Raw genomic sequence first — 23,191 nt, 5'->3', positions numbered from 1 at the left:
GTTTCAGACATTTCAAAACACTGCTGCTGGTCAACATTAGAATTAATAGTTGAAAAAAAATCTGTGGCCAATTCATGAAGAGTACTTCCAAGACAGCAGATTTCAGGCCCCACTTGTTTAAAGAGAAATGTTAGAGTAGAATTTTTAAATGATGGGAAAGGGGATGACATGAGGTTTTGAAAGAGAAACGTTGGGTTGGGCTGAAAAGCGGTCTGTTCCAGCAAACTGCTAACATTCTCTCATTTAAATTTATAATGTGGGCCTTTTCAAGAGCTTGTTAAGGCGTATTTTAGAGCTGCCGAAGTGTCACTGTAAAAATGGCTGGCTCTGCCTGGATAAATTATGCAATGGGTCTTCCAAGGGTGTAAATGATCACCAACATTTTTTTCTTCACGTGGATGCTCTCTCCCTTTTTCCTGTGTGACTTACTGACTTTGCTGGTCCAACGCAGCCAGATGTGAAGTACGGCGCTTCTTTCCGGGAAGGTAATGTGGCACATCTGTTCTTCTGTCCGTGGTTGCCTAATGTTTGTACTTTGAAAAACCAGAGGAAAATATTTGTTGCAACTTTAAAGGTAGCATTTTCCAGGGAGTTTGATGTGAATCCTTTTTAAATTTATGTAATTGTTATAAATTTAACTTGTGTTCACATGGAGACCTGTTGCCCCATGTTGGCTCTGCTGCGTTTTTCTTGCTCGTTTTTCCATGTCATTCCTCTGACTGGCGGCAGCTCTGCTCTGGGCGCTGACCCGTTAGCTGTGTAAATGCCCAAACCTGTGCTTACACCTCGTAGTGTACATGTCTCTTATAAACTCTGCATCGTATGTGCTTTTTCTAAGTGATGCTAAACATAGAAGTAGAGAACCAGTGCACTTTCTTCCTCCAGGTGTTCATTTGGCAGTAAACCTTGATTGTTCTCATTTGGAAAATGTTTTCTTCCCTAGGTCTATTCTCATGAATGTAAATGAATGTAAATTAACGATCTCATTCAAGTCCATTTAACTTACTTCTCTATATCCTTTGTGCAATTCACCAGCAATTTTAGCTCTGAAATTTCTTGTGCTGGAAGCGCCGTCGTTTTGCACCCCCAGCTCCGGCTATGGGTAGGGTGGGTGTTTGCTGCTGCTGGGAAGGAGGTCAAGCACACAGACTACCTGCTTAGTATTTACCACTTTCCAAGGCCCCCGGTAATTCTTGGATCAGATGGGTGTGAATTTCAGGGGGGGGGCTTGTCTTCCAGCTGTGCAACATTGGGGTCTCGTGAGTCTGTTGGTCCTTCCATCAGGAGGGTGAGCGCTGCTCCTTCCGTGCCTTGCCTCTGCCTTTGTAGCTGGGTCCCCGCCGAAAGCGTGAAGAGATGCCTTGGGGGGGGAGAGAAGGAAGGGGGGGAGAGAGAAAACCCAAGACGACCCCTACACCCTCAACACGTTCGCTGTCGGGTGTACCCTGGTTCCTGTCACGGTGAGCGCGCCCTGTGCGGGGTGTCGAGGCGCCGGGGCGGGCTGCGAGCGGGCAGCGCGGGGCTTGCGAAAGCAGAACTCTGCGGGCCTGTAGCTCTGCCGCGCCGTGCCCCGTGCCACATGTGCGCCGCATAACGGGCCCTTGTGCGGCCCGGCGGGGGAGATCCCTCCCGCCGCGGCCCGGGCAGCCTCCCAGCCCGCCGGGCTCCGCGCCGGGGGGAGCCGCGCTGGCGGCGGGGCAGGGCCGGGACGGCCGCCGGGGCAGCGCCGCGGCCATGCCGCTCCGCCGGGCGCGGCCGGGTGAGGAGCCGGGGACGCGGGCGGGGGGAGCGGGGCCAGGAGTCGGGGGGGAGCTCTGCGGAGCCAACCCCTCCGTCTGCCTTGCAGGTGCCGCCCCGGTCCCGCCGAGGAGCCCCGCTGCCGCCGGCCGGCTGCTGCCGCCGCTGCTCCCGCTGCTGCTGGTGTTGGGCGCCCGGCCCGGGACGCAGGCGACGAGCGGCCAGAGCCCGCAGCGACACGGTGACGGTCTGCGGAGGGGCGCGGAGGAGGAGGAGGGCGAGGGGAAGGCGGTGCTGCAGCCGCCCCGGGGCCGAGCACCGCGGTGCGGGCTGTAACTGGCCCGGGAGAGGAGGAGGAGGAGGAAGGAGTGTGGCTGCTAGGGCTCGCTTCTGCCTGAAGAAAACCGGGGAGGGAAGCCTGCCTGTGGCCTGCAGATGGACTGCAAGACGCGGACAGACGGCATGGTCTGACCGTGGCTTTGGCGGTGGCTGCATGCGATGGGCCCGTAGCTTGTTTTCTACTTCAGTTCCTCAGACCTTTTTTTAGTTTAAGGGCTGCCTTGGAAGACAACGCATTGATCCAAAGTTTTGTTTATTCTAAATAACGCTTTACACAGCAGTTTATCATAGAGAGCTTGCAGACCTACTTAAAGATTGAATGCCGCTGACCTTTCAAGTCACTCTGCGGCAGCGGTGCCGCTCGGCGCGCTTTGGGACGCTTTGGGTCAAACCCAAAGCCCTTTCCCCTCGGCTCAGACCGGCGCCGGTCAGGTGGCAGCGGTGCGGGCAGCCCTCCTCTGCGTGGACCATCCTCCCCCCAGCATGTCTGCGCGGGAGGAGGGGCAATTACGGACCCCGTATTTCTGGGGTCCTGCCGGAGCTGGGTCCTCCCAGCAGAGCAACAAGGCTGGTGAGGGGTCCCGAGAACAAGTGCTGTGAGGAGCAGCTGAAGGAACTGGGGCTGTTTAGTCTGAAGAAGAGGGGGCTGAGGGGAGACCTTACTGCTCTCTACAACTACCTGAAAGGAGGTTGTAGTAAGGCAGGTGTTGGTCTCTTCTCCCAAGTAACTAGTGACAGGATGAGAGGCAATGGCCTCAAGTTGCGTCAGGGGAGGTTTAGGTCGGATATTAGGAAAAAATTCTTTACTGAGAGAGTGGCCAGACATTGGAACAGGCTGCCCAGGGCAGTGGTGGAGTCACCATCCCTGGAGGTGTTCAAAAAACGTGTAGATGTGGCACTTCGGGACATGGTTTAGCAGGCATGGTGGTGTTGGGGTGACGGTTGGACTTGATTACCTTAGAGGTCTTTTCCAACCTTAATGATTCTATGACTCTCTCTCCTTGTTCCTCCCGGGGATCTCGCATGAGCGGTTTGCTCCCTTCCACGTCAGTCCATCAGCAAAGCAGTGGAAGAGCTCGGTGATCTCCGGGGGGCCTGATGGACAGGGTTCTTGCAACGGCTGCCGATGGCTCTGAATGAAAGAGGCAGCAGAGATGCCAAGTGCTGCTTCGTTATGACGTATTCCTCAGTTAGCCACTGCCGTCTAGTCCTAGCAGTCGTATTTTGGAGTTTCTAAGTAGTACAGGGTTATATTTCAGGGATGAGTTACAGCTGTAATGTGCATTTTGGTAGTAAAATTCCAACATAATAGTAGAATGCTTAACTAATACAATATGCAAGCAATCCCTTGGTCTGTAAGTCACGACTACTTAAAGCTGATAACCTTAATCTTGAAATCAAATAAAAGAAATAGCTGGAGCTTCTCAAACGTGCTGGACCAGGATCCTCTAGGAAATAGAACATTCTTAAAAATCTTGTTCTCTGCTTCGAAATGAAAGGGAAAGCTGCAGGCACATTCCAGGGCTCCTAGGACCTGACCTCCAGCCTTTAGCAGTGTGCCGCTATGTTGAAACATTAACTATTTCCAACACTTTTGGCAAGATGCAATTAAGTTTTGGATTCCTTGTCCCTTTTAATTATTAGAGCTTTCTTGTCTGTTTGCAGCTCTACTTATTGTGAAGTCCCAGCCTGCTTGTGTTGCCTTTAATTGTTTTATTGATCGGTTCTCGGGGTGTAAATTGAACCTTCAGGCTCAACCTGGATAAAGGAGAGCTGGGTAGGGGCACTGCTTCGGAAGCAAATTTAAGCCCCAGAGAGTCCATTATCTCCTGTACCGGTACCTTCTTGACGCAGGATAAAGCTCCTGTGGCCTTTGAGCAGCTGCAGCTTGACCCTGGTGCACCAGGCTAATGGCTTTAATCAGCAGGGAGATCACCTGGAAAGCAAAACTGAGCCTTTCATTTAAACCCAGCCTATATACATGAAAAACCTAGAGGCTGGGCTGGGCCCAACATGCAAACAGCTCAGCAGGAGTGTAGAAATTTCCTTCCTTTGTCGTGTACGAAAAAGGCTTTTATAGTCTTTAATAATAATCATTATTTTGCTTCGTGTTTTTCAGTACATTTATATGAATAGTACATAATCTTTTGGTGATTAGGGTTTTTCTTAGGGATGTGTGTACTCTGAGGTGTATGTACGTAGAATAAGGATAGTTTTCCTGAGCATTATAGGAAACATTAGTTTAAATTAAAGATTACAAATAATCATTCTTACGTTCTGGTACCTAAAAACCAATCTACTGCAAATCGACGGATTTGGCCCATCGAAACATTCAGTAAGTTTGTCAAAGTAGTGTAGCGATCTGCTCTGTATCCAGAGCTTACAGCAAAACATTGATAAATGTAGAGAGAGACAGACATATATTTTAAAGAAACAAAACCACCGGGATTTTTCACTGTTTGTTTAATAGGTTTTACTGTATTTGCAATCATTTCAGAACGTAGCCTGAATCCCAACAGTTCTTTATGGGATATGGATTATGAAGGACTGTTGCACAGTAAGAAACCCCTTCCTGGGACTGTGGGCTCATACAAACCCTCCAGCCTGTTCAGGAGCAGCCCGCTCCTGAGTCACCAGGGAAAGAGAAGTTTGCTAAGTCAGAACCTGGGCCAGAAACCACAAGAAAAGCAGTTGTCCTGTGATACGCTCCTTAAACTTTCCAGATATATTTTAATGGATACCTTTGGACCTGGCTTGGCCTGGAATCTCTTTCGGTTTTATAACTGCGATCGAGAAGTCAACCTGCCCAAAATCCGGATCGGTCCTCTCACGGTGGCCCAGCGCAAGGTGAAGCCGTTCTTGCTGCGCAGGGTGCTTCGGCTCCTCAGGAGTGTGGGAGCGATGGCTGCGGCTCGGCAGTCCAAGGCCTTCCCTCATCTCAAGAAGCAAAGGAAGACACCACGAAAGCCCAAAGCGGAGCAGAGTGGTAGGTATCTAAAGAGGAGACACGATGTGGGTATCTCGGCTGCTTTGTGGTGCTGGTGGAGCGGAGTTGTGGGGTCAGGTTCTGCACCACCCGGGCGAGGGGTGGGCCCTGTGTCGTGCCAGGGGCCATCGCTCACCCTTTGGGCTGAGCTGGAGCCGAGGCGCAGTGTGGCTGCCCCGAAGCGGGAGGTCTGGGGTGAGGCGGCTGCAGAGCAGGAGACACCGGACGGAGGCCGGTATGGCGGGCAGCCGCCTCAGAGGGGCCGCTGTAAGGGGACCGGTCTGTGGGAGTCAATATGGGCGCTGTGAGGCCCGTTGCGGGAGTCAATATAGGCACTATGAGGCCCGCTGCGGCATGGCGGTGCCCGGCTCGGCGGTGCCCGGCTGGGTGGGGCGGCCAGGCCCGCGGCGGGCATTGGCGGGCTGTGCCTCCAGCTCCCGCCAGAAGCTGACGCGCCCGCTCCCCCCTGCGCTGGGGGCTGCCGGTGGGGATAGCGCGACGCTGTGTTGAGAACAGTGAAATTTTTCTCTTTTTTTTTTCAAGAGTGGAGAATTACAGTTAATGCGGCTGGGAAGAGGGGACAGAAAAGTGATAACAACAAAATCTTTCTGCTAACAGTTACTCTGGCGCGGGAGCTGACGGCCGGCGCCCCCCTCCAGGCCGCCGCAGCCAGGGCTTCCCGGGGCGGGCAGCGCGCGGCGGGCAGCGGCTGTGCGAGAGCGCCCCCGCCCGGCCGCCCGCGGCGCCGCAGGGGCCGGGCGCGCCAGCTCGGTCTCTCCCCTCCCCCCCCCCCGCCCGGTTCCCGCCGCGGGCGGGGGGGATGCGGGGGTCCCTACCGCGGGAGCCGTCGCCCCCGCACAGCCGGGGTCACCCCGCCGAACCGCCCGCGCCCCTGGGAGCGCGCTGGGGGGGGTGGGAGCGGACCGCGCTGCGCCTGCCTTCCTCCGAGGAGTGAGAAGGGAGCGGGGAACCGCCCGGCGGGGGCGTGCTGCTGGGTGCGGAGCGGGCCCCTCGGAGCCGCCGCCTGCAGACGAGACCCGGCCGGTGGTCGGGGTTGGGTATGGACCATTACGGCCGTGTTGGGGCAAAGCATTGCCGGCACCGCGACAGGCCGAGACACGGGGCGGCCGAGGTTGCCTCACACCCGGTAGCCCGTGACAGAAAATGACTCATTTTTGTTCGTTAGAACGCGAAACTTTAGTTTATGACCAACAATAACACTCAGAGGAGGGTTTGTCTTCTTTTCTTTTCGTTGGCGAGGAAGAGTTACGCCAGCCGAGGCGGCGAGCATCAGCCACGGTGTCTCGCTTGCAGGCCGGAGCGAGGGTGCTGGGGAAGGCTCCCGCGCCGCGGACGCGTCCTGCTGCGGCGGGAGCGTCACAGCGGTGCTGCTGCAGAGCAAAAATCGGCTCGAAAAGTGACATTTGGGAAAGGGGGGAAGGAAAAGGGGTTTAGCTGCCGAGCACCGCACTACAGGTACCAATCGGCACGACAGCCAGCAGCAGGCGCTTCTCTGGTTTTGCCTGCAATGAGATGGGAATCTTTAGAAAAACAGGGTGGTGTGTCCAGCCTCATTTACTCGGGAATTTTCTTCCTCAGGCAGTTAAAAACTTAGTACGGGGGAAAATGGCACTGAAATCATTCACCAGAAAGCGGTTCTTGCAGAAAAAGAATCAGACCAGTGTATTTCTGTGGATTTTGAGGGGAGATGGCTTTGAAGGATTTGAGAAGTGCTTGCACCTTGGAAGTATTGGGTTCTTGCTCAGGCCAAGTCCACCGTAAACCGGAGTGACTTGGGCAGTGCTGATCCGTTCATAGGGCCTGCACAGAGCTTGGTGCGCACCGAAGCCTGGGCTATATTTATTCCCACTGTTACTGCATTAGATTAATCATTGCTGCCTTTCATCCAGGTCGCAAGTCTATGAAATCTTTTGCACAGCGTGAATATTTTAAATAAAGTTGTATGAGATATCTAGGGCCCCGACAGGTATGAAATGAAGGTTCAAGTCCTCTTCTGTCTCAAATTTTGCACTTCTAGAGCCGTTGAATTCAGAGAATTTAGTGTGTTTTAAGATGAAATGCTCCTATTTGTCTTGCCTGAAACTTCCACCGGTGGATAAATCTCCCCCCTCAAAATTTGAGCGCAGCCTCCTGTACCTCTGATAACAGCTCTGCTTTCCCATGACCTGCATTCATGGGTGTCGTATTCAGATGGGGAGGCACAACGCTGACTGATGCTGCTTTTTTGGAAGGAAAATGACAAAAGCTATTTGAGACGGGAATAGAAGCGCCAGCGCTGCGTGGTAGGTGAACAGCCGGTAGCAGAGGTGGCAGCGCGAACGTTTCCCTGTATTCATGGAGCGTTGAGACGAGGGAGCGTTACCCGGGTTTGTTTCTCTAGGCTGGGTGCTTATCTGCAGATCCAGCAGACTCCAGCTCACAGGACAGGGTGGAAGAGAGCGGCTGGGTTTTGTTTAGCGCAAGGGAGTGTTGCTCCTGCTCCAGAGCTGTTGTCTGGGGCGCGGGGCATGGCCGTGCCCCTCGCCCACCCCCCTGCTTCCAGGCTGTTCCCATATTTTGCCTGACAGCGCTTGCTCCTGATTAACATGACTATAGCCTCTTTGTGCCCTCCGTCAGGAGAAATCCTGCACCAGAATAAATTTCGGAGGTGACAGATTGGAACGGTTTGACCAGATGATGGCACACAAATGTCTCTGAGATCGGCAGCACCTGTGGCTTTGCACCTCCCTGGCTTCGGCCCTGGGCACCGTGTCCTGCCCAACCCTGGCTCATCTTCTCTGGACGATGGGCTCCGGAGCAGAGCAGAGGGATTGCTTGTAGGCTCTGGGAGGGAGCAGGCAGGGGCTTCAGTAACCCATTACCTGTCTTTACGTGTCCCCGGGAAACTTGGTTATGCTGTATTTTAGAGCCTATAAAAAAAATGGGGTAGTCTGGTGCCCAGTGTGTGGTGGTCCTTCCGCAGGCAGTGCCGCGTCCACTGAGACCGGAGCCAGGCAGGAACCTGCAAAAGCCAGGAGCTCAGTCCCAGGCTGTGGGGGTAAACGCACGTGTGGTTTCTTCAAGGCCGTGTCTTGTCAGAGCACCTTCGAAGGCTGTTCCCCTCCTGAGCACCTTCGAAGGCGGTTCCCCTCTCCCTCCGTGGGCTCAGACTACAGGCTGGTTTTGTCCGCTGATGGGAGGTGAAGCGGTGGGTACCTCTCTGCTCACCCACCCTCAGGGGAACTTTTTGCACCCACCAGGTCACCGCATTCTCCGTCGATCTCCCAGACGCAGGGGTGCACAGGGCAGCAGACCCCCGTGTGAAGGTGTCGGAGGGGCCAGCTGCCTCCCAAGCAGGGCCAAGCCGTGCCAAGCCCCGGGTGACCACACCGGGGTCTGGGGGCCAGCGTGCCTCAGCCCCCTGCCCTTCTCGGGGAGGTAGCTGGCATTGCAGGGGGGCTTTCGAGCCTCGCAGGTCTGCACCGAGCCCCCCGCGCTGAGACTCGCCCTGCTCCCCGCCACCCCGGGGGGGACCCCGCAGCCCCCATGGGCTCGGAGCCGGGGAAGGCCGGGTTGGGGGGTTGGGGTGTGGGGGGGGAGCTCCCCCCGTCCCCGGGCATCTGGGCGCCGGTTGCGGATCCACGTCCAGGCTGGAGGGATCGTCCCCGGCTGGGAGGAGCCAGCAGCTCGGCTGCTGTAAACAGCGCGGGCACCGCCAGAGGCTGGAAGATGGATATAAATAGGGGAGGCGGCGGGGAGGCAGCGGGAGCGGAGGAGCGGGAGCCCGGCAGCCCCCGTCGGCAGCTCCCGGCAGGCGGAGTGCGGAGTTTTGCGGCTCGGCGCTGCCGGGGGCGGGGGGAGGGAATATAGGTAAGCGGTCTTTTGCGGGAGAAGTTTTGAAACCCGCCGGTGCTTTTTCTCGTCGATCCGCCGCCGGGGGGGGGTTTCTGCTCGCCGGTTCACTGCTCGGAGAGGCGGTGTGGGGTGCGTCGCCGGGGCCGGGGTTATGCGGGACGGAGGGGGAGGGGGTGTATCTCCGTCTTCGGTCTTGCTAGGTTAAGTGGAGGAAGAAAAACCAACAAAAAAACCCGAAACAACAACAACAAAAAAACCCACCAAAAGCAAAACGTGCCTTAGCGCCGGCTCCGCGCGAAGCGCACGTGTGCGGGCGGGGGGTGCCCGGCGACTGCGGGCAGCCGGTACCGGCGGCGGCACACGGGAGGTGCTGGCCCCGGGGAGCCCCCCCCCTGTCCTTTGCGCCGGCCCCGCACCCGGTCCCGGTGCCGGTGCCGCCGCGGGACGCGCCGGGGAGAAGCGAACGGCAGCGCATCAGGTCGGTACCGCGCCTCTTCCCCCCCCCGCGCCCCTCCGCGAGCCCCCGCCGCCGCCGCTGCCGCCCGTCTCTTGCAGGGCCCTGCCCGGAGGCCGCTCCGCACCTCGCTCCGTGGCGACCCGGCTCCCACCCCCGCCGCGCCGCCGTGGTGGGCCGGGGGGCGGCCCTGCGCCTCGAGAGCTCCGCCGCCTTCCACTCCCTCGTCATCCGCGACGGAGGTAAGCGGGGGGCTGCGGGGGAGGTGTGGGGGGGGGCAACCTCCCGACGCCGCTCCTCTCCCCTCGCCCACCCACCCGCTCCCCAGGCAGGCTGGTGTTCGCCGACCGCCCCGACGGGCCGCCCATCACCCTGCGGGCCCGCTACATCCTCATCCGGGACGGCGGGGAGCTGCACATCGGCTCGGAGCGCTGCCCCTACGGCTCGCGGGCCACCATCTCGCTGTACGGGCGGGCCGCCGACGGGGCGGCTGTGGAGGGCTTCGGGCAGAAGTTCGTGGGCGTGGGCCGAGGCGGCGTGCTGGAGCTGCACGGCCGGCGGCCCCGCTCCTGGACCCTCCTGGACAAAACCCTGCACCCCGGCGGGCTCCGCCACGGGCCCTACTCCTGGGAGAAGCGGTGGGGCGGCCGCGGGCTCAACATCCGCGTCCTGGACGCCGGCACGGCGCGGGTGCTGGCGGCGGGGCGCTTCGACACCCACCTGAGGCCCGGCGAGTGCCGGCGGCTGCGGGCTTTCCTGGCCCGCCAGGCCCCCGGCGCGGTGGTGGCGGCCGCCATGGGGGACTCGGCCGCCCGCAGCCTGACGCCGGGGACGCGGCTGCTGCTGCGGGACCGCCTGGGCAGTGGCTACGTCGCCCGCCTGCGCTACAGGTGAGGGGCGGAGGGGGGGGGGGGGGGGAGCGGCGGCCCCCGGCGCCACCATGGACAGCTCCGCGCCGCAGCGCCCGCCCGGGGCTCGCCCCGACGGCCGGCAGCGACCGCGGGGACGGGGCGGGGGGGGCCCGCCCGACCCTGCCTTCCCGCCCAAGCTCTGTGAGGGAGCGGGGTTCGGGGTATCGCTCGGTTGGCTCCTTCCCGGTGTCCTTCAGGCAGCCCTGGGCGCTGGTGGGGATCCTCGGTGGGGATCGGCGTTCCACGGCGGAAGATAAGCGGGAGTACCACGGGGACGGCACGACGGGGTTAGCCGTAGCCCGGAGAGATTTCCTCGCCTACGACGGCACCCGCTATACTGTTACCGCTTTCAGCGGGTGGATAAAAGGTCTGGTCTTCCCTGACGGTGTCTGCTCTTCTGTCGCTTTGCTCTGCTTTTTCCGGGGGCGGGGAATTGGGGCAGTGCAATGACGACAACACCGTGGTCTTCTGCTCGCGTGGAGGGTGACCGGACTAACAGCAGTGCTCTCACAAAGTAACGTTTTAGCTGCCTGCAAAGAGGTGATGCTGACGTATCTAACGGCTAGAGCATGTCCATTGCACACAGAGTTGTCTAGATAAAAATTAAACTGGGATGCTCTTTGGGTAATCGCGTGATTCTGTTGTGTGTGACTGTAAAAATAATTGATTGCTTCATTTTTTCAGGGGTACCTCATAGTGGGTTTAAAGTGGAGGTGTCCAAAGGAATAATTCTTCATTTGGTGGATGAGGTTACAAGCTGGTTACCTGGTGACCGGATCGTCGTTGCCAGTACGGATTATTCTATGCATCAGGCTGAAGAGTTTAATCTCCTTCCTTGCCCTGAATGTAAAAGTAATCAAGTGAAAATTAATGGTATGAAATATTTTTATCAAGCTACTCATTTGTGGTAAATGTTTGCATTGTCTTGCCTTTTGCATCCTACATTTACTTGTATTCTTAGCTGATTTTTGTCCCTTGAACACACGGTCATGTATGAGAGCTGAAGGCCCCAATATTATGTGGGGACTTGGAAGTTTGATCAGAGGCAGTGGTCCTCTGTGGAAGGCAGGGGAAGCACTGATCTCCTCTGGGTGTAGATACTAACAACTGGGCACGTCCCCAGACTCAGTGACTGCTGAAATGAAGGTTGTGCACTTGCTTAGAACAATGCGATAACGAAGATGCTGTTCTCACCCTGAATAAAAAGGTTTCTGATTTTCGCAGGCAGCCCACTTTATCTTCACATTGGAGAAATCATAGACGGCGTCGATATGAGGGCAGAGGTTGGTCTTCTGACTCGAAATATACTTATTCAAGGAGAAATGGAAGACTCCTGCTATGGACAAAATCAATGCCAGTTTTTCTCCTTTGATACATTTGGAGGACATATTAAAGTGAGTAATTTTTAATGCGTATGCCTGGAGGTGGTTTCAAATGGTTCCTTTCCTGGTTTGTAAATAAGCAATATAATGCATGAAAGTACCATTGCGTCTGGGGGAAAGAGAATACTTGTCTAAGAAACAGGGAAAAGTTTCTTGGCCTGTTTTTGCAAAACTAGACTTGCAGTGAGGCCGTGCTCTTTTTTTCCCCTGTGTATGCGAAAATGTACCCTTCTCTGGGCTAGAGGGGATTCTTTAGTGGCATCGCTGTCAGCGGGGTCAGTGTGAGGTTAGATGGTTCATGAGATGTGGCTGAAGAAATTGTGCTTCCTGCAGACCAAACCTTCTCCCTTCACAGCCAGGAGACATCCTGGGTTTCGCCTTTGTTGTGCTTTTCCTCCTCTTGGCTGTCCCACGTGTGCTTGGCAGAGGTGCAAAGTCCTGCTGTGGCAGCAGCTTTGTGTACAATTACTCCACCACCAGTTGGTGGAAACCGGGGAGCTGTGCAGGTCTTGCCTAAAATTGCTTGACAGCGATGAAGTTGCCAGGAAGTAGAGCCTGGCAGTAAATGCTACCCCTGCGCGGCGTCCACAGCCGTGCCACGCTGCCGTCGCGAAGTGCTGCTCACTACGTGTGGCAGCCGCTCCTTGGCAGCCCCGTGCCTGGGGGTGTGCGGGCGCTGGCACGCTGCTCTGCCGCTGCTGCGAGTCCGAGCAGGGAGCTGGCACTTCCTTCTGGGATCAGGCCTTGTTTCGCTTCTGCGAACGTGTTGCCTAATGAGAGGGGGAAAAAAAAAAGGTGTTTTTCTTTCTGCGTGTGTTTATATTGTAACGGATCTACATTTGTCTCAACAGATCCTAAGGAATTTTAGCTCTGTTCACATGTCGGGAGTGGAATTAAAAAACATGGGGCAGCAAATCCTGGGCAGTTACCCTGTGCACTTTCACTTAGCTGAGGATGTGGATGAGAGAGGAGGATATGAACGCCCAGCGTACCTTGATAACCTGGCTATCCACCACTGCTTCTCTAGGTGTGTTGCCATACATGGAACTCATGGCCTTCTGGTAGGAGACATATTTTATTAGTACCAAGTTAATTTCTTTGTTTAGGCATTGCTAAACAGTAAGAGCCATTTGTGATGCAAAGAGTAATCAGCATGTTGAAACAAGACCCCATTTCCCCAGGAAATGTCCTGACTTGTCAACTTTACTTGACTGGTGTTCAGGTTAAGACTTTTGGCCTTGTAGTGCAGCCCTTTGAAATGGATTTCAGGTTCCTAATTAATATTATTAATGGTACGATCAAATGTAGTAAAACCTTTACTGTGGTTATTCTGGACTGTTTGTAATAATAGGAGCTTTCGTTTAACATGAGAGCAACGGGCCATTACTGGACCCGACTGAAGCAATGGACCTTTAGTTTGCAAAGGAGATAAAAAAAGGCAGGGGCTGTTCAAGTCAGGGCAGTGTGAAATATATCCAAAAATATTCACATGACAAAGGGAATGAAATATGAGAGGGGCAGACCGAAAAGGCCACTTCAGTGCCAGAAAAGCCCTCAGGAACTTGGCTTTGACCTAGATCGTCACAAGGGCATTGTGGAGAGGAACTTAAAAAACCCACAAAAAAGCCCTATGTGTCCCAGCTGGAAAAGACAGGTTCCTGTTCCAGCCCCGACACGTCCAGTGACTGTGTGCTCTGCAGGACCCCGCACGGTGTTTTGGTGTCTGTGGGCATTTCCTTGTTCACCCGTCTTGTGCTCAGGCAGGAGCACTCCCTGCACTACCCATGACCTCCCGTGTTTTTCCTGACAACTTTTGCTCAGCCCTGAACATAAAGCTGTGTAAGACACAACATAAATGCACTCTGGTGCACTCTTTCACACAAGGGTCCCCCTCAAAAGGATGTATTCTTGAAAGTGTGATGCTGGACTTGTACAACTGGGAGCACTTTTCATGTATCCTAAACTGGGTTTGCATTGTCCAGATTGCTCACAATATTGTTTATCTTCTCATGTACGTGATTTGCTCTGGCTGTAGAGCCTGCTTTTGTGTACAGAGCCCTTAGGTGGCAGGACACTTGCCCGGTATGTGTGGATATAGTTTAACTCCCTTTCTCTCCCCGTTGGTATTAAACCTCTGAAATTGAAGGAACCTGACTGGGATGAAAAATTAAGCCTTATGTTAATATTGGTCCCGAGAAGAATGGTGTGTGCTCTTGCTCTTTATCAGGAGCGAGGTTGTCAAGGGTTTATCTGGCTACAAGGGATACAGTAGTTGTGAAATCAAGAATCTGAGTGTGAGATCCACCCCCCCTGCATCTGACTGCTGAGGGCTTGGAGTCCATGAATCAGTGAATAGATTTTATGGCAAAGGTTAAATAGGTGATATGGTGGAAGAATTGTGTGGTTTCAATACAGTCGTTAAGATAAAGAGTAATTAAAAGGTAATAAAAAGCCTTGCTTTAAAATAAATGAAAATAATTTGCAGTACAAGAAGAGTGTATATCAAAGCAAGGCAGTTAAATAGCATAGATGGGTGCCCGTTTTAGCATCAGATTATGAAACTTCAGCCCTTGAGGCAGCATAAACCAGATAGACGGGTGGTTTTTCCCCCTCCTGTCTTGAGGGTTTAGAGGATGTAATTGTGGAAGTACGTTGCAGGAGTGCCGTGGTTTGTAGTTGCTGTGCATGGGTCATGCGGTGCTGTCTGCAAGGCCCCGCTCCCATCTGCTGCTCCCGCGTGCCAGGCGTGTGCTGCTTCGCAAGCCGGCGGCGGGGGCAGCTTGGGTTCCTCGCCGCGGCTGGGGAGCAGGCTGCGACGTGTCTCGATCTGCCCTGGCGCACGTCTGCTGGAGTCTCTCATGCCTAACGCTGCAGTGCGTAAAGGTCACTTATATTGTGTTGCTGAACTATATATAATTCAGTGTTTAGAGGCATCTTAATCATCTGGTGTTGGCCACGCCAGCAGGGCTGTAGCCTCCGTTGTGGACGTGCTGACACGTACAGTAATATGCTACTGTCCCAGTGCCGCAGGTGGGCTCTCGTTTCCACGCTTTTAGTTTCTGTCTGTGGTGTCCCAGAACTGATCGGTTATTTGGGTTTTGATCTAATGGCATGGGCCCCTAACTTTCAGTGCAAATGTAAACGGCCTTTAAATTCTGTTATTTCTGGTTAGGAGAGTGATCAATATAGTTTTGTGTACACAAGTTTTCCAGGCTGCCATGTGTTTCTGAAGCTGTGACAGATCATATTAATTAAAACGAAAATCTGGTCTCAGATACAAGGCTGGCTTTGAACGCAGCTGTCTGAAGCACAGATTAGCCAAACTTTGGCTAAATTCAAAAGAATGAAACTCTACAATTGAAATGCTGTTTAAAACAGCAGCAGTTTGCTGTTACAGTTTCTTTCCAAAAATAGCCTCCCGTGGCCTCCTGAGCACAGCTTCTGCCCATCATTTGGAAGGATAGCAGTAGCCAGGCTCACTGTTCTTAGCAGGCTGGCAAGGACACTTGCATTTTTATCTAAATCTGTTTCCTATCTGTATTTCCAAGACTCAGCTGGCAGGGACACGTTCAGTGTTGCTGCACGAAGGTTCTCCGTTACTCTCCTTGTTGCTCACACCTTGCGTGCAGGGTCTCGGTGGGTTTCCAGAACTGCATCCGTTAGGAGCTGGGTACCTGGCTGCGTTGTGCCTGATTTTTAACTCTCTCTCGAACACCTCATCGAGGCAGAAACAAGAGCAGCAGATGACATGTTTGAGGGGTGACTGCCAGGACAGCAATGAAATCCAGTAGAGATGGACCTATGGGGACCTATGGGGACCATACATAGTTTGTGGCTCATGGAGTTTGTGACTCCAGATGTTATGCACGCTTCCAGGCCACTAAGAGGAAATTACAGAATATGAATCGGAAATGGATTTAGTTCAAGTATCCCTCTGTATACAGAAATAACCAAGTAGGTTGATGTTAGTTAATCTTGCAGCCTTACATAGACACAACTCTGACGTCTACAGGAATTTTGTGTGCCTGATGAGTGAATAAATATGCTGACAGGAATCATCTGAGTACAAAGTTAGGTTTCCTTAAGATTTAGTAACAAATAGCTGGCATTTTTAACTAGCCTGATTTAGTATTTACATTTAAAAGAAGGATTTCTGAATTTGTCTTCATAAGACTGTACATCAAAGGAGGCTTGTGCTAAGTCCTCTTGGTCAAATCGGGGTTTAATGCAATGTCCCTGTGCATGTCATTTAGTCTTAAATAGGCTGAAACAGTAAAATACAATCTCTGCTCAGGCTGATCATTACAGGAATGAAGTGGCCCTGCACCTTCTGAAAGTGGAGGAGAAAGAACACAAACCTCATTAATATAAACTACGTCACACGGTGCATTTTAAAGAATTTCATATTGTATTTGGGAAGTGTTGCTGTCATGAATATTTCTGGATTAACCAGGCTAACTTGTTGGTTTATCACGAAAGACACACTTATCTTTATACAGATATTTACTCCGTGGCGCTGAATCGGATATTCTCTCGTGGACCTGAGGGCAGTTTTAAGTGCAGTATTTTGCAATTTTCCTTTAATTATGCATGCAGTCTTCCTCAGGGTAATTTTAATAGCCGTTTTGCTGTATAAGAAGCTCGGCCCACGTTTCTGCAGACTGCGTGTAGTCTGAGTTAGCCCCAGGATGGATGCCTATGGAGGCACTGCTCGCTGTGCAGAGGGGTGGTAGAACCTCTCTGTGAGTGTTTAGGGAACGTGTTGATAAGCAAAGCACATCAGTCATAGTTCCTGCTGCTCTTAGCATTGTGATCTATGGCCCCTATACCTTTTTTCCAGGTAAAAGACACCATTGGCTATGACACTCTGGGGCACTGTTTCTTCCTGGAAGACGGGACGGAGCAACGCAATACGTTTTATCACAACTTGGGCCTCCTGACGAGGCCGGGGACCATCTTGCCTTCGGATCGCAACGAAGCTATGTGCCTTGCCATCCGCAGCCACGTCTACGGGGATTACGTTCCCGTGCCAAGCACCGACTGCATGTAAGTGTTCCAGGAGCTGTAGTCAGGATTTTGCAAGGAAGTTGCACTTTATACCCGAGTCCCACAGAATGCTGCGGTGAGACTTTTGAAAGGTGTTATTTGATATTAAATGAAAAATTATAGCTTTTTCTACCATTTCTCATTTTAAAATAGTTTAACTGCTTGACCATATTTTGCTTGTGAGGGTGTTGGTTAACACCTGCATGAATCCTAAGCAAGGAATATTTGCTGCTGTTAATCCTGTCTCTGTGTACTTGAGAATCATAAATACATCAGAGCACTTTGCTTGTTTCTGAACCCCTTTCAGTTCTTTTTAGGTAGGATGTTGAAGGCTCCATGAAATCTGTCTGATAAATGCAAGTTGCTTCAGCCCTGTTAGAGGCTGGCAAAAATACCACTTACGACAAAGGGAGTTTTTGCCTTTTTTCACCAGGGTTGAATTGGGGCTGGAGAATCCAGAGCAAATTTCTCAATGGTACATGATTGCGTGAATATCTAGAGCGCATCAGGAGATGTAGTGAGAAAGCAGAGAGTAGCGTAAACTTCACTGGGTGTCATTTAACAATAAACAAGGTCCTGATATAGCTGACCAAAGTTAGCTTCTATTTTGGAGACTGATGAGCTGTGACGTGGGTACTCGGGGACCCAGGTATTGGTCTGGCTAGTGTTTGTAAGCAAGAACACAGTTTAGCCAAGGAAATTTGTATTTTCATGTTTTCTGGAAAAGGATGCAGTGACCAAACTCTACTTATTATAATTTGTGTAAATAATCTGACTGAATTAATTACAATTATTGAAATTAATATTTCAATATTGAATTGAATTGTTGCTGAAATGCTAAGGTTGCTTGTATGGTTAATACAGATTTAGTTTGCACCTATTTAGGGTTTCCATTAATCAAAAGGAGTGTGGATTCTTGGTTATGTAATAGTTAAGGTGGATAAAAAAAATGATGGAGATTTTCTGCTTAGTCTGATCAAATCAATTGGTACGGGCATGAGAAAAGGTTTACGGTGCTTTTACATGTGGTCTTTGTTACTGCAAAAGATGTTATCAAAAGAAGCAAGACAACAAATGACAGTGTTTTCATAGCTGTATCTGGCTTCTGTTTGTGCCACTACTGATCTTGCCTCTGAAGTAAATACTCCTTATATGAACAAACAGCAAATAATATCTCTCTAATCTCCTGCTTAAAAAGCCATTTGTGGCTTGCAAGGACATTTGTTTTGTTTTCCATCTAGAAGCTTCATAATCCATGGAGAATCCTCTACCTCTTGCCGTTGCCCCTGAAGTTCCAAAAAGCAAATCAGAAATTCACTTTTCAGACATTTTCCAAAGTGGCTTCATGTAAAAAAAAAAAAAAAAGAAAAAGACATTGGGTTTCCTTAAGCTGCATTTAACGGAGCATGGATTTTGTGTTAACAGTCTTATATAATTTACAATAGGTTCAGCATGTGGCTCCATAAAGGAGCATGTCTGACATCACTAGATGGTTTCCTTAAAGAGTATCATTAAAAGGTTGTGTGGAGTTTTAAAGTCAATAGGAGAGTTGTGGCTCAAGTCCAGTGCAGTGCTATGAAAATGTATCCCTTCCTGTTTCGTAACTGCTTAGGATCATTTTGATTTTGATTTTTCAGGGCTGTCAGCACATTCTGGATTGCGAATCCAAACAACAACTTAATAGAGAACGCAGCAGCTGGTGCTCAGGTAAAATCATTTAGCAGCAAGAGCTGTACTTTGCCTCCAGTTCCCATATATTCTACCCTTATTGATGTCGTTAGCGTGAGGGCAATGAATTTTTAGTAAGCCATCGTAAAATGTGAATATATATTTCTGCAACCTTTGTCTCTGTTAAGAACAAGTATTTGCCTACAGTTCTCACACTGGTATCTCTCACAACTGTGGCTGGAAGTGGTGTGTGGTGTCTCTTAGCAAATGTTGATTTTTATTAGTAGTTAATAGTTACATGCCCAATAAAATTTTATATTTATGTCTATAAATACATACTCTCTCATTGTTATTATCTCTGATGTTTACCCACGTCATGTAAGTGTTTATTATGCCTGTTTAGAGAAGGCTATGTTTTCTAATCAACCATCTGCACTTCACCCACAATATATGCATTTTGAAAACCCACGTGTGCGTGCCCCGGGGGCTGCTGCCCATGCCAAAGGAGAAGTCAGGAGGTGTAAGAGCATGGGCCGGTGTGTGTCCCCTGGGACGTGCACGTGTTTGGCAGGCTTGGGTTAGGAATCTAGCCAGCACAGTGGGAAATCCTAAGCCCCCAGGATAAACTGTATCCTTCATTGTATTGTCCCATTTCTTGGACCTCCTGTTGTCTTTTAGGATGTCGGGATATGGTACATCTTCCACCGGGTTCCCACTGGACAGTCTGAGGGGCAGTATCCAGAGGGACAGGCTGAACATACCCCCTTGGGAGTATTTTACAACAACAGAGTTCACTCCAATTTCAAGGCACGTGGATGATTTTCATATGTTACTATCAATATAATAATATGGCATGGGGCTGACTGTGTGGTGCTCTGAAACCAGATGGTTGTGGGTGTCTTATAGTTTGGTAATGGTCTTTTAACACTGTATCAAGAGAAAATAACATTTTGGGGGTGATGCTCTTTCTAATGCTTAAAGAGGGAGCTGAACAGAATGGGGCTCCCATTTTACTTGGGTGCCTGTGTTAGAGGGGATGTGCCCAGGCCATAGGTACACCTACTACTAGGTGAAGATTTAAGGAATGACAGGCAGGACTCTCACTGCTGTTGGCCACAGTGGTGCAAGGTTATAGGGGGACGAGCAAAAGTCATTTGTGCCAGGGCCTGCTCATCACCTTTGAAAAATGAGATAAAAAATTCAAGGGTAATTCCAAGAAAAACACTTTCACCAAAATACACTGTTGACATGAAAACGTAACATGTATGCTATAAAAAACATTTTTAACTTATTTCTCAGGATTCTAGATTGAAATCAGTGCTGTTCTCTGTGTCTTGTATATTTTATATCTTGGTCCATGACAGCTCCTGCTCTAGGCCAAAGCCTTCAGTTGGCTACAGCAGCTCATGTTCTCTTTTGGCTGTCAGGGGACTCGTCACCCCTTATTTAAAGCCTTCCTTCTTAATAGCACTCGTTTTTCCAAAAAGTTATCAAGCGCTTGGCAGAGTCCCTCATTGCTTTCTGCGAGGGAGGGAGTGGGAGTTCAGTGCCTTGCTTTGGGTCGGAAGGCAGCCCGGGATGCTGATGCTTAACACATGGCAGGGCTGGCTCTGTCCTGACTTCAGCCCGCTACATCCTGTGCTAATGTCACGCTGAGCGGTGCCAAGGGACACCGAAAGGGAAGAGAAAGCCCAGGCTGCAGGCACTCGCTGTGCCTGCACGCGCTGGCTGCCCACGTTCATTGATAAAAATCTGGGATCTCTGGTCTCTGTTGGGCGGTCTGTGAAAGTAACTGGAGTTGTGTACATTTTCAGGCTGGTTTGTTTATTGGAAAAGGAGTAAAGACAACGAGAGCCAGCGCTGAAGATCCCAGAGAGTATCTCACTGTCGATAATGCCAGGTAAGCACATGCTGTGTGGCTGAGTATTTTGGATAATGGTATTGCTGCTTGGCTTCTGCACTGTATTTAGCAGACCATTAATGCCTCATTATGGCTGGAGCATCTGAAAAAAAACACACAAGCTATCTCAAAGGCAAATACTTCATAGCTACGCATGGAATTGTTTGTGGTGTTGCTGACCAAAAACGATGCACGTGCCCTTGGGTTTATGAAGACTAAGCAGTGAAGCACGTGCAAGGGGATCCAGAGCCCATTATTCCATCTGTGGGTTTTAAACTCCAACGTTTCGTATTAATTCCTTAGAGGAACTTACATCTGAAATATGACATTATAGACTACTGAGACTGGTCTAAGGTTAATGAGGAAAATAAAGTAACCTCAAACCTTTTTGTCTGCTGCTTTAGAATCTCTGAGCTTCCTTTCACAGAGTGGAAGCAGGTAAATTAAGGCCATTTTCTCACTCACTGCAGCCCTATGGGTCTGTGTGAGGAGGATGAGGCAGAAATCAGCCACTGCTCCTGATCAATCGTTGGCTTTTTTCCTCCTCCATCATACCCTCTCAACGTTCCCGTATGGCTGAAAGGAAAAGGCAACTTTGCCTCCCTGGGCCAGCCCCTTGGGCGCTGATGTGGCCCGTCCCTTAGGACATCAGAATTAGGAGGTGAGGGTAGACTCAGAAGAAACAATGGTGATTTTTTTTCCAAACACGGCACAAGTCTACCGTTAACAGCCAGTGTGGCGAGAAAGAGCCTGGAAGTAATTGAGAAGCATCCGATTCCCAGGGCAAATCCTTTTTTCGTATGACAGCTTCTCTTTCAGCAGGGACAGAAGCATGTGGAGGTCTGGTCTGTATGAGCAAGGAAAGCAGCTCCAATTACTCTGTTATCTTTGCTGAAGGAGATTCTTGAAAGCACCTAATTGATTTTCTAGCATCAGTCCAGGGATTTTCTATGGGCCTTGTAAGGACAATTACAAAAGGACCCAAGTGTCTTGGGAAAAATGTTTTCTATGCCTCTAAATCACACTGAATCAAATTAAGGAGTAACTGTGGGCCCATTGAAGTCTAGCGAGAAATCTCCTGTTGATTTCACTGGGGCCAGAATTTCACCCTTATGAATGTTTCTTGTTTTCTGCTTTGTACCAAAGCACAGAGATGAAATCAAGCTAATGGCCTGACTCTGATCCAGGGCATATCACCTCTTTAGGCCTATCGCACAAGTATTTGGAAGCCAAATGAGGTCTGCCAGGCATGACCTCCTCTGTGTGAGGTTGGTTCCTGTGTCTCCTGTTCTGCATTAACTAAGCTCCTTGCTTCAGGTTTCGCCCACATCAAGATGCTGATCCTGAAAAGCCACGAGTTCCTGCCGTGATTGATGGTCTTATTGCTTTTAAGAATAATGACCATGGGGCCTGGGCCAGGGGTGGCGACATTATTTTCCGCAACTCGGGGTAGGTTACTGTAATTACGTGTTATATCATTCCCCTCGTGGCAGACATAAAAGGTCTGTAGGCCACATTCACTGCAGACATTCCTCCTCATTTACACCGTTGTGTTTCTTCTGTCTCAGGTTTTCAGATAATGGAATTGGACTCACTCTGGCCAGGTAATTTCTTAAAATCGACCTGCTTCCATTTTTTTCCCCCCAGTGTAAGAGGCTCAAGAATGGAAGCTGAGACACTCCCCTGGTAGTTCCTGTAAGACACGAGAAAACCTCATGTTTCCCTCCCAGACCACATCAAGTTTTGCCTGCACAGCCGTTAATACAAGGGGCAATTTAGCCTTTCATTCTCTTTGCCTCAGCATGTCTGGGGAATGTATTGTAATTGCCGAATATTTCCTTTTGGATGGTAGGTCCTGAACCAGTAGACTAAACATCTGGCTCTGTGTTCGGGGAGATTTTTCTTCTGCTGTAGCCCAGTGGAACAGCATTGCCCATATCTCATGTGCTGGCAGGGCAGGGTGGCTGGGATGGTCCCACGTGGTGGCACAGCAGGTCTCCTGCCTCCTCTGCTGGTGTCTACCACACTCCCGCTGCTCGCGTCTCAACCCCTCTTGCAAAAGACCTGCAAAAATACGCGATATCCAGAGCCTACTGCAGGCAATGAGAATCAGTGATGCTGGGCTCTCACTTCAGGAATGCAGCTAAAAATCTACAAAGCAACTCAATATAGAGAAATTTTTTTAAAAAAAATGTATGTATAGGGTAGAGCTGATTTTAGCCAGACTGAGTTATCTGTATTACTGATGTCCAATCACGAAGCTACCTTGGCACTAGCTTGCTGGTTTCTAAAGAGGTTTTAAAGCAAGTTGTTATACCAGTACATGCATGTTTTTCCAAATTAAGAAAGAAAGTTTACTGTGCCTGTGGTGTAATTAAAAGTGTTAATTAGTTGGTTGTGCTGTGCTGCGTAGTTACCTGGTGTTTCTTTGCTTGTAGTGATGGGACTTTCCCAACAGACGAAGGCTCCAGCCTGGAGGTTACACGCTCCATTTTTGTTGGAGAAAGCAGCAACGTTGGCTCCCAGGGAGGCCAAAACAGCTACTGGGGAAAAGGGGCAAAAGGAGAATACAGAACACTGCCCAGAAACAAGTGAGTTATTCTTCTGCCATTTCTTCCTGGCATTAGCATAAGCTAGAAGAAAAGTCTCAGGAATGGATGTGACTACCAACGGGTAATTTATACCGGGTGTTTAAATCATTGTGCAGGCCAGAAATAATAAGCATCCGAATAAACTCGCTCTTCAGGCCAACAGCTTGAGAGTGTTCTCGACTGAATGTGTTTGATTTAATTTTCTGCTTAATTTGTCAGTAACTGGAGAATGGATTAGAGAATCTGAAAGATACCAAATGGCTTTTCAGTAGTGCTCCAGTAGCACAGCACGGAGCTGATGGCGCAGCTCCCATACACCATG

The 23,191-nt window shown here is 50.9% G+C and overlaps 3 protein-coding genes across 3 annotated transcripts in view; all 3 read left to right on the top strand.

Annotated features, from left to right (window-relative positions):
- Positions 1 to 1,098: 1,098 nt before the first annotated feature.
- LOC142362535 (uncharacterized) lies at positions 1,099 to 5,370 on the top strand. Its single transcript, XM_075431304.1, has 2 exons — positions 1,099 to 1,102; positions 4,574 to 5,370. Exons 1-2 carry the CDS (start codon positions 1,099 to 1,101, stop codon positions 5,368 to 5,370), a joined length of 801 nt encoding a protein of 266 aa, XP_075287419.1.
- Positions 5,371 to 5,416: 46 nt separating this feature from the next.
- The window catches only part of LOC104337817 (cell surface hyaluronidase CEMIP2-like), a 52,530-nt gene continuing 34,755 nt past the window's right edge, over positions 5,417 to 23,191 (top strand). Inside the window, exons 1-14 of the mRNA XM_075431303.1 lie at positions 5,417 to 5,449; positions 9,118 to 9,613; positions 9,700 to 10,261; positions 10,480 to 10,649; positions 10,967 to 11,155; positions 11,507 to 11,676; positions 12,516 to 12,725; positions 16,505 to 16,710; positions 18,348 to 18,417; positions 19,057 to 19,185; positions 20,193 to 20,278; positions 21,596 to 21,727; positions 21,847 to 21,882; positions 22,717 to 22,869. Coding sequence (XP_075287418.1) covers positions 5,417 to 5,449; positions 9,118 to 9,613; positions 9,700 to 10,261; positions 10,480 to 10,649; positions 10,967 to 11,155; positions 11,507 to 11,676; positions 12,516 to 12,725; positions 16,505 to 16,710; positions 18,348 to 18,417; positions 19,057 to 19,185; positions 20,193 to 20,278; positions 21,596 to 21,727; positions 21,847 to 21,882; positions 22,717 to 22,869 — 2,642 coding nt within the window. The remainder of the gene's footprint in view (positions 5,450 to 9,117; positions 9,614 to 9,699; positions 10,262 to 10,479; positions 10,650 to 10,966; positions 11,156 to 11,506; positions 11,677 to 12,515; positions 12,726 to 16,504; positions 16,711 to 18,347; positions 18,418 to 19,056; positions 19,186 to 20,192; positions 20,279 to 21,595; positions 21,728 to 21,846; positions 21,883 to 22,716; positions 22,870 to 23,191) is intronic.
- CEMIP (cell migration inducing hyaluronidase 1) overlaps positions 8,840 to 23,191 on the top strand; it is a 115,091-nt gene continuing 100,739 nt past the window's right edge. Inside the window, exon 1 of the mRNA XM_075432242.1 lies at positions 8,840 to 8,932. The gene's annotated coding sequence lies outside the window, so the exon portion shown is untranslated. The remainder of the gene's footprint in view (positions 8,933 to 23,191) is intronic.

The sequence above is a fragment of the Opisthocomus hoazin genome, chromosome 10 (genome assembly GCF_030867145.1).
Source record: "Opisthocomus hoazin isolate bOpiHoa1 chromosome 10, bOpiHoa1.hap1, whole genome shotgun sequence".
NCBI classification, from domain to species: Eukaryota; Metazoa; Chordata; class Aves; order Opisthocomiformes; family Opisthocomidae; genus Opisthocomus; species Opisthocomus hoazin.
This window is presented reverse-complemented; position numbering and strand designations above follow the sequence as displayed.